Source organism: Choristoneura fumiferana, chromosome 12, assembly GCF_025370935.1.
Source record: "Choristoneura fumiferana chromosome 12, NRCan_CFum_1, whole genome shotgun sequence".
Lineage (NCBI taxonomy): Eukaryota > Metazoa > Arthropoda > Insecta > Lepidoptera > Tortricidae > Choristoneura > Choristoneura fumiferana.
In genome coordinates, this window is record NC_133483.1 from 16724221 (window position 1) to 16740103 (window position 15883).

At 36.8% G+C, this 15883-nt stretch overlaps 1 protein-coding gene across 3 annotated transcripts; it reads left to right on the plus strand.

The window, feature by feature from the left end:
* The first annotated feature begins 239 nt into the window (after positions 1-239).
* LOC141433510 (uncharacterized) lies at positions 240-14697 on the plus strand. Of its 3 annotated transcripts, none has more exons than XM_074095572.1 (9): positions 240-542; positions 658-801; positions 956-1033; positions 2324-2462; positions 2980-3133; positions 3743-3872; positions 9991-10244; positions 10639-10767; positions 10997-14697. In XM_074095572.1, coding segments are annotated over exons 1-9 (1128 nt in total). In that variant the 5' UTR covers positions 240-541; the 3' UTR covers positions 11096-14697. The 3 variants fall into 3 exon arrangements, with proteins under 3 accessions (XP_073951673.1, XP_073951674.1, XP_073951675.1); XM_074095573.1 differs by having other exon boundaries at positions 247-542; positions 2995-3133; XM_074095574.1 differs by lacking the exon at positions 240-542 and having other exon boundaries at positions 549-801.
* Positions 14698-15883: the final 1186 nt, after the last annotated feature.

Consider the following 15883-nt stretch of genomic DNA (forward strand, 5'->3'; position numbering starts at 1 on the left):
TTTCAGTTTCTTTTTAGCTCCTGAGGGTTCTTCCATACCTAATTTCACTAATACACTCACACTGGTAAATTAAACTTTAAATATTTAGTCAGGTTTTTGTGTATAAACGTTATTTGCTGAATTTATTTATTCTTTCTTAGATATCACTTGTAATAGAGGGGACGGGAAAACCTGTCCTGTGGAGCGGGCAGTGCGGGGTGCCGGGGTACTGCTGGTTTTTGACAGTTGAGTTGACGTTGACATTAAGAAACGTTCAGAAATGTGAAAAAAAATTGGTCTAAGTATGGATGATGACGTGTAAAACAGTTTTATTTCAATGGCTGTTCACTATCAAGCACGGAAAATCGTTAAGATATCTATGGCTACTCTACTGCGGTTTCTACGCTATCTGTGATGTGCGCCGGGCGGGATCATGGGATAAAAAAAAAGCCGAACAGACAAGACAAGCAAGAGCAAGACAGATGAATAAAAATAAAAAGATTTGTCCGATCCGAAGACTTCAAAAAAAAAATAAACTGCGGCTACTGCAGTGCGCTGCGCAAGTAAATTAAAAGTTGATTTATCTTATATGCTAAGCTAAGAAATAGCTTATGTAAATGTTTTATTTGGCGTAAGCCGTTTAGAGTCTTATGTTTATTTATGCTTTCTCTTGATTAGTGGAAGCAACAGGCAGTGCAAACACTGTAAGCAAAATGCCTGCGGTAACATCCACGACTACTGAAGAACAGAATGATCCTGATCAGCGCATGTGGAATGCTCTCAAGTGGCACATCTCACGAGAAAGGCAGCGAAAAAAACAAGGTAGGTACATTATTAAAACCCAGATCGAAAGTTATTCAGAGGCAAATTATTTGTTGTTATTCTGAATTCGGTATAAGCGTTCGAAACTCATCTTTTATTTATGTGTTATAATCTAATGTATTCCAAATAGGGCTTAACAAATTTTTGTTTTCAGAATATGAAGCTGAGGTGGAGGAGGAGAGACTTAGAAAGGAGAGGGAAGCTAGAGAGCGACAAGATGTCATGACACTGGGTTAGATGCTGCTAAAATGCTTGTTATTTACTATTCTTTTACAAGTGACATATCTTACCAACCAAATTATGCATTTAAGTACACAAATGGCTGGTAAATATATGGTTCTGTAGCTCCATTTTCTCTTGGCTGCTGTGGTAATTATGCAGGTGGAATGTAACAAGGGACTAACAGAAGTAGTGTATTAGGGTATTTAGCTTTAGTGAAATATTTTTCCAAATAAACTATACAATGTTTTAGACTATCATAGTCATTACTAATTTTATGATTTATACCTTTTGTTAAGATAAGCTCGATATTTAACACAGTTGCATGCACCATGACCATGATTGAGAGAGAAAATATTGAGAAGCCAAAATATCAAGTTTTTCTAAAATCAAAGTATGCAGAACAAAACCCTGTAATAATGTAATAATAATTGGAAGTAGTTTAGCAAAAAGGATCCAACACTCAACAATTTTTTTTTAAATTTTGGATCTATTTTCAGTAGGATTAAAAGCATATTTTAAGAATAACATGACAGTGCTTTTGATCCTTTTTGCTAAAAAACTGTCCAATTTAACCATAAAACAAGTAAACTATGCTATTATTAATGGCTATTTTCAATTTACAGTTTGTTAAATTTAACAACAAAACATGGTCAACCCTTGTAGTTGGTTAGTTTTCAAAAATATGGCTAGGTTTATCATAGAACTATAATTTTGCGTAAAAAAAATTTAGAAAACAAAATATGAGTCAATTTTAGATCATTAATTTGATGCAATGCTTCCATGAAAGTTTTTCGTAGTTCCATCCCAAATATTTATATTGCACCATAGTTGTTAGTGAAAGTGTTAAAAAATATGTAGACACAACCCTATTTGAAATATTAAGAGTACTGTTGCACATTTATGAGCACCGTTATAAATGGCCCCAATGCAATTGATACATATGCAATCATGCACATTGATGTAACCTGACATAGTCCTCTCTTGTATGTAGCATTGCATATCCACACAAACAAGTTAACTTTCCAAAATAATTTAACTCTTATTGGAAGCTTTTTACTGACTGTACTTTTTGTTGATTCTACATGCATTGCCATCCAAACTAAAGTTCAACTTTTATGGCAATGCTGTTAATTGTTAAAAAACGTCTTCTCCTCGTAAAATTTGCTATCTCCATTTAATTTGATATATTTAAAATAGTTGCCATATTTACGCGCGAGTAACAGAGACACATAGTCATTTTACGAAATTCTTCTTGCTCCGCGACTGAACTTTACCATTTTTTCATGACAAACTTTTCCAGAGGAAACTAAGGAACAGATTGACCAGTTAGAGCAGAAGTTGAAACAGCTGGAGAAAGAGAAACAACAGCTGTTCATGAAGCTCAAAAAGGTGCTCAACGAAGACGAGAACCGGAAAAGACAGCAACAAAAGGAATCCAAGTGAGTACAGTATGGCCATCAATAATTTAATTATTACTTTTTCAAAAATATTTTCAGTATCTGTCTAATTACTAAATCCGAATTAATCTTTTGAACCTAGAGGAGAGATAATCTGCAATCTTTACTTATATTATAAGTACAAAAGCAGCTCTGTCTGTACCTCTTCACACTTAAATTGCTGAACCGGTTTATTAAATTTGGTATGAAGATAGTCCTGGGAACGACATAGAATAATTTTTATCCTGGAAAACTACGTAATTCCTGCTGGATAGCGATAAATGAATTCTTGGCAGAATTCTTGCTCTTCACTCGTCTGCGACATGACATTAACGCATTCACTGCCACCGACGCATACCTATATGCATTTATGGAACTTCGCCCAGTGCCGCTGTCATGAGTATTCATACACTTTGAACGCACATGTGCGTCGATGGCACCTGTGGAAGTCAGGTGGCAGTGAATGCGATAAGTAATCACATAACACAATATTTTGATCGGCAATCAAAACCCATCACAGTGAATACGTTTACAGTGAAAATCAACCAATCAAAATGCAGATGGGCAACATACAGCAGATGCCAATGTTCCCGATGTCAAGTTCGACGGGGCAGGGAGAGCCGATACCCACACAGGGTCGGCCGCCGCCTCTTACATCTCATATGCTAAACAAGGTATGTCTTATTTAACTTCTACATCAACATATTTATAGTAGTTTCATTATACCTACGAATGTTTTAATTAAACGATAAAACCGCCGACTGTCTGCCATATTTTTTTAGTTTTTTTAGGGTTCCATAGTCAAGTTTGTACGCCATTTAGTGGCACTGAGTGGCGATCTTGAGTGTTTTCTTTATTTTTTTCTTTCTTTCTTATTATAAATCTTTTACATTGAGACCATTGTAAACCCACTTATGACAAATAAACTCTTTCATTTCATTTCAAGATGACAAAACGGAACCCTTAAAGTTTCGTGCTGTCCGTCCGTCCGTACTGGCGGTTTCAGACTAGCGCTTTATTTGCGCGTATAAGCTCGTTTTTGGAAGCGGCTGTACGCGCGTGCAGATGCGGTTTTGTTTTCTTTGAACGTTGAATACGCAAGAATGAGCGCTTACGCACGCGCTCCGTTTAATCTAGCGCACGTGTAAAAAGAAACGTGCATAAAAAACAGTGCCTTTCCATTGTCATATGTCCAATGCTTTACATTTTACATTTAATTTAACATACTCGTAGGTATAACATATCTATCACATCAGAGATAAAACTTGAACTTTTTGTAACAGCAAACCATAGTCCGTGGACCTATACAAGCCGGTACAAAGCGTGCCCGCAGCCCGTCTCCAACATACGCACTGTATTCACAGCGCCTCCACCAACCGCCGATGAAACACCAACCTGTTTACTCTGACCACAGTAAGTTCTCAATTCTTTGATTAAACTCGGTATCTGCTTTGTCCATATCCATTGGCAACCGTCGTGTTTTGCCCGTGATTGTTTCTCAAGTCATATGGGTGAAATTCAAATGGTAAATGGTTGGGCTCTGTTTACATTATTTCGATCGATCTCGTGTAACGCGTTAGCATCGCAACCCCGCGATGTAAATCTACAGAATGGCTACATGGCTACTACGAAATTCGAAAATCGAAGTTCGTATCGTACTGTCCCTCTCACTTTCGTATTAAATAATATTAAAACAAAAATCTGTTTATAAAAAATATACCTCGTTGAGTTTCTTGCCGGATTCTTCTCAACAGAGGTTTTTCCGAACCGGTGGTAGATTTTTTTGACATTCATAAGTGCTTGTTATAGCCTAAATTGAATAAAGATATTTTGACTTTGACTTTGACTTTGATTAGCGTCAGCGGGACGGCAAGATACGAAGTTCGAGTTTTGCACTTCGTAGTATAGGGCGTGGAACGATTTTACTGGATTAATGCAAACAGGCCATATAAAACGAATGATTGGAATAAGTTCCGTTCTAATACGAAAATTACCCAATAATTAATTATTGTCACACAAATCACACAATGGAATGTTTTATACTAATTTTATCTACTGTTGTTAAAAAACTATTTGGACTCCACCCATTTGGACCTGATGCTAAATAAAAACTGACTTATTTGAAATTAATAGCATAATTTTGTCGTCTTATTGTGTAAAGCGCGCAATATCGTAATCACAATCACCATTTCTATCTTAGACATATTTTTCTATTTAAAAGACCGTGATTACCGTAGCGATTATTGTGGGCACCAGTTTTTTAGACGCACGCGTCTTGAGCGGTCTATTTCCTCTGGTAAATAGTCCGAGAAGAATTTCTCATAGCGACTAAAGTGCGTTAATCTTTGGTTAGGTATTCAACGTGTTATTTTTGATTTCCGTTAACTTTAAGGGAACATTGAAAAGTTACAAATCGAGGTAATTTCTCCAAGACCATGCTAGTGGCCTAACTCTTATTGTTTAAAAGATAATCGTGATTTAAGAAAATATTACTAATTTAGATGGGCCGAAAATGGGTTTCACCGAATACGAATATTCGGCATATTAGATTCCTAAGTAGAAACTATAAATATGATTAATTTTTGTTGAAATATTTAATCATGCAACTCTTGATTAAAACAAAAAACTCGCTTAATTTCTCACAAAAAAGACCTCATTCATTTCATTAGGTATATTAACCGAATACGAATATTCGGTAAACCTGCCGAATATGCCGAATACCGAATATAAAACGAATATTCGGCCTATCCCTACTATTTTGCGCAGTAAATATTCTAAAAGTAGCGTTTACCCGCGGCTTCGCACGCGTAAATCATTAGATACAGCAGTTAAATTGAAATTCCGGGATTTTATTAAGTTCTCATGGGAATTCCCTAAAATTACATCGTGGTTTTCATTGACGTTATATGCATGGTTGTTATACAACCATGCCAAATTTCATGTCTCTACCCCAACGGTTGTTATTTCGAGTCCCCGTGTTTGTTATACCCATGCCGTACATGATATCTACAGTCCCTATGACTCCCTATTATGTGGTCATGACTCTAAGCCCTGCGGTTATTATTTCGAGCGTGGGGCTATTGGGATAAAAAGTAGCCTATGTGTTATTTCAGATGTCCAGCTATCCCAAACTTTCACATTTATAATATTAGTAGGATTATGACGTTTTCATAAGTCCGCAACTGAATTGTTGATTCACAGACATTTTGCAAAAGAACGTTAAAATCGTGAGCTTTTTGAGATATTTTATGGTTTTATGTGTCGTCAATGTTACTCGTGTTTATGAATTTTACAACTTGACCATTGAACTATGACCGAAGTTGTATTAAGTATGTATGCGGCCAATAGTAATTACCTACAAGGTAGTTGTTCTATTCATATGAAATCTATCGAAGTTAACGGAAATCAAGAAAAACACTGTGTATCCCATTCTAACGTTATAGGATGTATAATCGTAAGTAAATTAATGATACTGCATACTGTACTGTAGAAATATTTGTTGGAATTTACATCGAAATGAACCCGATAATCCTAAGCTGAGGATAGGGTAAACACTCTAGCCTTATGCAGCTGGGCCAATCTGCTCTTTGATCATGAGAGCGAAATTAACAAAGACTTCTGTTACAAATTACAAGCATAGTGCGAAAATATCTCAGTCGAAACTGCAGCGATCAAGTGCGTCTTTTCTAAATTAAAATACATCTGAAACTTGGTACGATATATCACAAATTTCACGCTATTGGCGGTATGTACATTATTTTATAAAAATATCCACGATTTCATTCCTAAAAAAAATAAAATACGTGGAATGTGCACACTAACGTCATCTACTGGTACTGTAGTGCCTAGCTGACCGTGACAAGCGACCTTAAGCGTTTAGTATAAAACTACATCGTATAGTCGACCAAGATAGCGCTTTACCAATTTTAATGACAGTTCCTACTTCAGAAACAAAGCAATAATGCTGAATGTCATATAAAAGCCTTACAAGTTCAACAATTTTAAAATGAGTTATGTAAATTATTAATTGACAATTGTTACTATTCAATTCATGATTTCTTGACATGTAAAATAGTATAATGACATTTTCTTTTAATGATTGACTTATTAGGATATAATTTAATCCTGTTGTATTAATTAAATTTTGTTATTCAATTTAAGTATTTTTCATATTTTTTTAGGTTCCTATATGACTCATAATACAATTATTCTAATTTCAATTTAATAATGTTTTTTTCTTGTAAAGTTATATCTGATATTATGTTCTTTTAATCTCTCTCTTATTTTAAATTATTTTTGTACGCCAATTGGCAAAACACGGTGAGACTATCATATTTTCTTTTACCACCGTATACAGTTATACCTATGTTTAACAAATAAAATACTTTGACTTTGTCCTATTGACTTGTGAGTGAAAATAGGCTTTGATGTTTTAAGCGCAACAAATGACATTAAATCTTAGGGTGGTAAACCGATTTCTTGGTTGACTATTCATAATATATATTAGATGTCAAATTTGAAGAATTTATACTGAAATTCTCCTAATCAAAATAAAAAAATATATGTTTAAATGCCAAAAATACATAGCGTTCTTATATCTTTTTCTACTACCGTCCGGCTCTCATCAGTAGAAAAAACCTAGTGACCAGAAAATAGGGTTGATAATTCTACTGATACCAAAAGAAAAGATCTAGATTAATTGAACATTTAGATTTTGCCCTTGAATCATTGTGTTTGTTCACCTTTTAGTTTACACCATCACAACCAGTCCCTACACGTGTAGTTATACTTACGGATAAAGCTAATCCTAAAAAAATACCGATATGTATACCGCTTTAGTACTGGTATTGTCGGTACCAGTGGTTAAATAAAACTACACTGAAATTACCAGTACTAAATCTGTATGTACCGGTGTTTTTGGTACCAGTTTCAAGCCCTGCTTACTAGTCCTATCTTCCTCAATCCCCCGCAGGTAAAAAGAGACGCACTAAGTGACAAGCGAGGAATATTATAATGTGCTAGCCGTTTAGGTCTCGTCACCGCTTGCTATGTCTCATTTTCGTTTCCTTTCCACACTTTTTTTTCTGCATTCTTTTTAATGCTTCACCATATCACTAAACCATGTTAACGGCGTTAGCGGTAATATGTTGTAAGCGGAAATTAAAAAAAACCTGCATTCATTTTCGTTTGTCTCTCTCCATCTCTAACATCTCCATAATAAGTAGCAAAGCAATGCACTTATTATTTGAATTTTGCGTTAGGTATATTGTTAACTATTAAACTTTCTTTTTTCATATTTTTCTTTACAATTATGTTTATTATCTTCGTCCGCGTAAAGAGCTTGTTCACAGAGACCCATATACAGTTGTACTTAATAGTACTAAAATTCCCACAACTTTTACTCCTTGAAATAGACTAAAATACGCTTCAAGTTTGCTCATACTTTTTTCAGTCAGGTGATTAATAGTATGATTTAATTAATTACTTAATTTCAATAGTTCAGACAGTTTTTTTTTTGTAATTATATCCCTTTCCTAATTTTTATTTGTCAATGTGTTGTGAATGTGTTGTGTTGTCATAGTCAGAAATTAGGTGTTTAAATGTGTTGTAGTTGCAGTGTATGTCCAGTTCCATTCGTATCTGTTTACAGATCTGCCATGTTCACTCACAAAGGCGCACCCCTACCTAGCAGTGTTGATGTGCAAAAGTCGTACTTAACCTCTTCACCGCCACAAAACAAACGAAGTGACGTGCTCTGTACGCCAAAGAAAAACCAGCGACAAATCAATTTGATTTTTAATTCTATTGCAGAAGGTCTGATTTCGAGTTGAATGTTGGTCATGTATGGATGACCGTGGCGTGTGAGGCATTCCATTGGCTGACACGACTGGATGACTCTGGCTGTGAAGAGGTTAAAATGTGTCTTAGTGTGCGTGGCTGACCGTGTCTGTCGTAAACGACCCAGAACTAGTGTTATAAAGATACGTTTACTACTAGGTACATCCATTAAATGTGAAGGGGCGCGACTACGTGAGTGGATAACGCTATGTTTAGCTGTGTACAAAGACTTGGTTCTAATATCGAGCATGTTTTCTAATCATTAACTCTTTATATCATTCTAGAATTATCTGCCACTACAGATTTACTTTAACACTTCAGTGCTTATGCAGATAAAAATAACTTTATTTCATACTTTAAAAAATAATTAGTTGTAACTACTGTCGCACTTTTAATTCCGCAAGGCTTGGCACGCTACTTTTGATCCTACCTCATAGTACGTTTTTACAGTATTTTTTTTCTGTAAAGGTTTCGCAGTGGGTCACTATTCAGTTAATTGGATTGTAACTATGAAGATGTTACGAAAAGTACAGTGCGTGCAAAGTCTAGCAAAGTAAAGCTTTGGCTACGTTTTTGAATATGTGAGAGCGAAAATCAAAGCAATGAGCAATTTTAAACGTAATTTAGGTATAATTTGAACCTTTTGCCCGACTTAAAATCGTGCATGGCCCAACTCACGATTACAAATCGGGTGTCTAGTGTCGATCTTTATGGCAGATGTTCACGGTGAGGACTTTCAAGAGAGGAACGTACACCACACTGCCCTTGTAGCTGCACAGCACGCACTCGCAGGTAGAGAGGAGAGCAGACCTGTGTCGTTTACTTCAATGTGTATATATTCAAGTGACAACTTAGGTACTTACTACACATTATATATTCTCGCCAAACTGTTACGTTTGATGGCCTATGCAAGGCGTTTTAAAAATACTCCATCATATTATAGGCGGTGTTTGAATTACTTAGAGTTGACATTCTCTTCAATGTTCTTCAATTCTTTGACATGGTGGACAACTGTTCAAAGTGTACTGCATCAAAAGCTCGACTACATTTCGAATTAAAAAAATCCGATGAAACCTCTTTATAGGAATGCTCAATTAAATTAACAACCAGATGCTGAAATATTTTAGACTAATTTTAAAACAAACGACTTGAGAAAAAAAATAGGTGTTAAAATTTACAAAGACACAAATACAACAAAACACGCAAACACAAATCAGAAATACAAAAATTAAAATATATGATTTGTGAAGTGAAATGGCCGCTGACTCAGCATTATGCTGAGGCGTTAGACGCCTGTAGCGCTGATATTCTATCAGAACCGTCAATATTACAATTCATGTGCCATGACTCGATGTAAATTGCTTTGCTATTCACGCTCGTCTCAAAAACGTGGTCAGGGCTTAAAAGTGGTACCAAAATACGAGTATCCACCGATTTAGTACCGGTGTACTGAAGCAATATGAATATACCGGTATATTTTGTACTGGTTCAAAGCCCTACCCGTAGCCAGGGCTTGAAATATACCTATACCGAACATACTGGTGTATACTGATTTAGTACCGGTATTTCAGAAAATTTGCTTGAAATTATTGAAAATACCGGTACTAGAGTGGTACGTATCGGTATATTTGGAACCTATTTTAAGCCCTACCAGTAGCCAAGTCTTACGACAAACCAACCACAACCATTCCAGAACCTTCCCAATACGGCTCGAACAACGCATCAGTATCGTCCCAAGCGTACTACGCAATGCCTACATCAGGGGTAGTGGTGGGGGAGAGACCGCCGCCATTGTTGTACGCGCACCACGCGCACACTCCGCATACGCCGCACACGCCGCATCATGCGAACCTAATGTACGCTCCGGCGCCGCAGCCACAGTTGTATCTCGATATACTGAAGAATAGAGAGGGACAGCAGCATCAGGAACCTAAGAAGGAGTCGCAGGTTGGTTTTGACGATGTCCGAGATTTATTTACAAGTAACCTTTAGCTGCGGGTTCTGATGCGAAAACCATTAGGCTTGTTTCTGTCGTGTTATTTGTTGATCTGTTTGAAATCGTACTTTATATTTTTCACAAGGGTAAAACCGCACGTATATGCAAGGCCTTACTACATTTTTTTCATAATTGACTACCTTTGTAATAATTTTTTTGCATATCAATATTATTTACCTTTTATCTGCTGGAGTGAAAAAAAGGTAGAGCGATATTGCAGCTGGGGCAATTCGAACCATTAACACCCCCAATGTAACTTAGTAAAGTTAGAATTACCCCGCAATAGCAATAAGCCTCTCCCTACCTAATAGTAGGTTCTTTAGTTTCCACTTCGTGTTTTTTCAGCCACAGCAGGTGTTGATCGGTTTGAGCGAGGCTGTCCATCCGGCCGTGAGTTCCGGCGTCGTGTATGCGCAGCCGCCGCCAGTGTCGCGACATCTCGCCATACACCCCACGTCGCAACACTCAATGCAGGTACAGTCTTTTATTTTAATCTGACCAGCGGTTGACCTCTATCTCACCTGATATTTAATACAGATGAGGTCGAAGATGTAGCTCACTGCCTATTGCAATTCAAACTATCCTTACAATTAGTAACTTCGATGTACTAACTTTAATTACCCCACAGCCGCAATAGCCCCTCCCTACGGGACTTACATATTCTTTATACATTAACCTTATTCATCTATAATTTTATTTCCAGACTTCAAAACCCGGCAGTATAACGCAAGGCTACCCCGTCCAGCAGTCAAACCCCAACGTACAGAACCCGAACATATATCCGAACAGACACAGGTATTAGCTAGTGCTTTTGCACCGGCACCCGGCCCCGAAACCACCCTAGCAGGGCCTTGGGCAGGGACGGTTTGCATGATGGGAAAAATGATTGAGGTTACCACTTAATAATATACTGTTTCGTTTATAATCAACTCAAAAGTTTCGCGGTCGTTGGACATAGATCGGATGTACGTGCGATCAAAAGCTTTATTTTTAATCGCCCTATCTTAATAAGAATAAACTAGGTAATAATAGTGATAAATTTTGTCTTCTCCGCAAGTGGTATTGAAAAAGAAGTGGTGAAGTAAAGCAGCGTATGACGCCAAATTACGTATGAAAGATTATTGAGCGAATATTTGACCATACCATTTGTGCTGATGGAATAAAGCAACTTTCTTCTGAGATCTTCTAAATACAAGACCGAATACCGATGTTAAAGATGACAGATAAAACTTACCAAAATAGGACGCGAGATATTTAAATGTCACGATGTTTTTACTGACCCGATCGCTATTATAAACATAAGCATTTTTTTTGTTATAAGAATTTTTGGTTTTCAATTTTACTGTATTTAATATTTTAATCTTGTTATTGCAGAAAATAAGTATTTTATAATCCTGTTATTATTTCTAAATGTAAGCTCTCTTACCTTCAATTTTATTTATAAGATTTCTATTAAGACCATGCCGCTTTTTCCTTTAGAAATATAATATTAAGGGGCTGTTTCACCATTCATTGATTAGCGTTAACCGACGGTTAAATGTGATGCCGTCTCCGTCTATTCGAACAAAACGAATAGAGACGGCATCACACCTAACCGCCAGTTAACACTAATCAATGGATGGTGAAACAGCACCTAATAGTAGTGACGTGTAATTGTACAATTAATTTAAGGAGAAAAGTGGTAATCTCATTCAAATGTATGTGTTAAGCAAAATCGACCCGCTAGTCCAGGGCAAGTGCCGTGCTTGCAGGAACTTTTAGTTTAAGTGAACAGAACACAGTGGAAAGGACATCTTTTAAGTGCTCATGGACATGTAAAGAAATAGAACTTGTTATACATAGTGGTTTAGCTGTGCTGTAAAACAATTACGTGCTGCCAGATAAAGATATTGAGAAGTGGACTAGGTGCTTCTACTTTTGCGAGAAGGCTAGAATGAAGAAATCACGATTCTAGATAACTAACGCTAAAAACTACGTAACGCTTTGTTTTCGACTATTATAACATTACGGAAATGACGCTCTGAGCGACAGATGTGGAAATAACACGCGTGCTTTATCCTGCTCGGTTCAGTCTTCGACTCGATTACATGCTGTAAAAAATGGGATCCTTTCGACTGCCATAATATAAGTCATAATCTCATAATGTAATGTTTGTCATACTAGTAATTATTGTTAGTCATAATTTTTTCCCGCTGAAACCGTACATTTTTCATGAACTTTAAGAAGGTCATCCTGTAGAACTCTATAGGTTAGGTTATGTTTCTTCTTCTTCTTTAGGTGCCATCTCCTACCGAAAGTCGGCTATCATTAGTGCTATCCTTCTCTTAATCTTCGACACAGCAGCTTGGAACAGGGATCTCGTGCTAAGGTTGAACCATGTCCGGAGATTTTTAAGCCACGAAGTACGCTTTCCTTGGATTTTCCCTTGCATGATGAGTTGGAGTAGGTCATATTTATCATTACGCATTATGTGACCAAAATACTGCAGCTTGCGTTTCTTGACAGTTTTCAACATCTCTGCCTTTTTGTTAACCATCTGCAAAACTCTTTCATTTGATACTGTATCTGTCCACGATATTTTCAGAATTCTTCTGTACGCCCACATTACAAAGGCCTCCAAACGGTTGCTCATATTTTGGGTTAAGGTCCACGATTCCGCTTCGTACAAAAGAACCGAAAACACATAGCAACGCGCCAAACGCACTCTGGTAGATATCTTCAGCGATCGATTGCAGAGGTGATGGCTTAGCTTCAGAAAAGAGTTACGCGCCTGTTCTATCCGACACTTGATTTCAACGCTATGATCACACTGGTCGTTCACGATGCATCCTAGGTATCTGTAAGAGTGGACTCTTAACTACCTGATCAGTCCTTACAACCAGATCAGTCGTTGTAAGGTGCTGAGATTTACCAACGATCATGACTTTTGTCTTTTTCACGTTTATGATAAGACCATAATTATTATTCCATACCATCCATACCATTGGAGCAAACTTTGTAAATCATCGATTGGACGCAAATAATATCGTGTCGTCAGCATATCGTATGTTATTCAATGCATGACCATCTACTAGATGCCCTCTTCAGCGTTCTCTAAAGCTTCCGCAAATATAGCTTCATCATATATATTGAAAGGTTATGTTTGTTTTATAACAATTCTGAAAAATAAACATTACATTATGGCAAAAGTTACACTATGACAAAAATTACATTATGACTAATAATTTTCGACCAGTCGATATAGACCCGTAAAAAATAAATGCTGAAAGCGTTGATAATTTTTTTTTTTGAACAGACCGTTTGAAGCCACTTTGTCCACTTCGATGTATTTAATGCTGTACTAGAGATTTTTAATATTTATACTATATTGACTACGATTGGCAACGATCTTACAAGAAACCTAGGATTTATAGTTTTTACCAGACTGCCTGAAGAAGGGTTATTAGAACTGATTTTTAACATCCTGATTTGACGTCGTTGATGATAGGATGGCCAAGTGGTTAGAGAACCTGACTACGAAGCTGGGGTCCCGGGTTCGATCCCCGGCTGGGCCAAATATTTGTATGAATAATACGAATGTTTGTTCTTGGGTCTTGGATGATATGTATTTAAGTATGTATTTATCTATAATTATAATATCCATAGTACCTACAAGCTTTGCTTAGTTTGGGACTAGGTCAATTGGTGTCAAGTGTCTCAATGTCATGATATTTATTTTATTTTTCGCTGGTTGGTAAATTTTGTGACAGCAAAATATAAAAAAAATTGTTTATTTCATCCTACAATGCCAGTACAAAATTTACTCATGTAGTGTCGTAATGGGTGCCAGTAATATTTTGAAATAGGCAAAAGGTTGATTATTGTACTGGAGTGCCAACGGTGAGAATGAAATTCGTGTGTTATCGGTTGTTGCGATTGTTATATTTTTGTGGTAGATGCGGTGGTAGATTTTTTTTGACATTCATAAGTGTTTGTTATAAAGATACTGACTTTGACTTTTTTTTTTGACAAGCGGTACCACACGAATTCCACGTAAATATATTTTGATGGTACAACAGGGTAGGTTAGAGCTGCGTAAAGGAGCTCCGCCAAGCGGAGCTTCGGCTCGGTCTCTTACTTGTTGCGATTGCTATTGTTTTAGTTCTGAATATAATCGGTAGACATTAAATGTAAATATGGGCATTTCCTATTTTTTGACGTTCTTTGGTTAAACTAAGTACGTTGCCAATCGGTCTCTGTATATTTAAAGACGATAATAAAGCATGTATAATCTCTATTTTAAAACAACGATGTAGAATTTATAATATTATTATCTAGTTGCCCAATCATGTAAAAATCAAACAATAGACTTCTTCCTGCTTGTGGTGGTATAAATATATAAGTGAAAATAAAGAATTGACGTTACCACGAATTTTCTTTCTCAACAAAATGCTTGACTAGCTTATATAGCTCAGCTATAAGCCAATTCATCCCGTATTCATCTTTGATTTTAAGAAACGCTAGCTGCTAGTTATATATTCTTACTTGTGTTTTAGCACCAGGCCTTAAAACCGGTAGCAAAATACTATAAATAAATATATTTTACCTGTGCTATGGAACCAGAGGCCGTATTGTCTCACGCTCTTGACGTTCGGGACAATAAGGCCTCAGGACTTGAGTTGCTACTAACAATAGTGATTTTCCACCGACGAGGCGAGACGAGAATTTGTATGCATTCTCGCACGCCCGCCGCGAGCCGCCGCGGGTGCCGCCATACAAATTTGACTCGTCTCGCCTCGCCGGTGGAGAATCACCTTAAAGGTGTATATACTGGAAGTGAACTTTTACTATTTTTTTATTATGAGAGAGAGGCAAACGAGCAAGAGGGTCATCTGATGGGAAATGAACACCACAGCCCATGAGTACCATACTCAAGGAGATTAGTTGTACAAGTAGAATATTTTATTGTAAGCGTCGTTGCGTCGCATTAAGTACATATTTTTCCACCCACCGGTTTAGATTTAGAGGGGGCGTTGAATATTTTGCAGACAAATCACTGAATCGAAAAATCGTTTGAGCAACCCCCTAATGGTTTTAAAAGACCTATCCAACGATACACTATAAGGTTAGATGAGGAAAAAAAATTACATTACAATTAATGTCTAATTTTGACAAAATCACGCGTCTTCGTGGATGGCACTAGGTATAAGTACCAAGTATTTATTTATTTAAGGAACAGTTAGAACCGATATAAGCCAAGATTTGCCCTACATAATATATATAATTTATTCGCAAAATTACAATTATAACCTTAGGGGGCGTTCAAGTGAGACGTAACGCAATTTTTGGAGATTTTTAACCCCCTCCCCCCATGTAACGCGTCGTAACATTTTTCTATGCCCCCCTCCCCCTTCCTAAACGTTACGTAACACCCAAATGACTATTTCTATTTAATTGTTTCGGATTTTCTTTAGCCGTTTACCGAATTAAGTTGGCATTTTTTGACATAGTCACTCTGGCAAATCAGCATGAGAGGATTTATAGGCCAAGAACAACAACTGATGATGCGAATTTCCCACTTCTGAGGACTTTATAGTATGTACTTGTTACA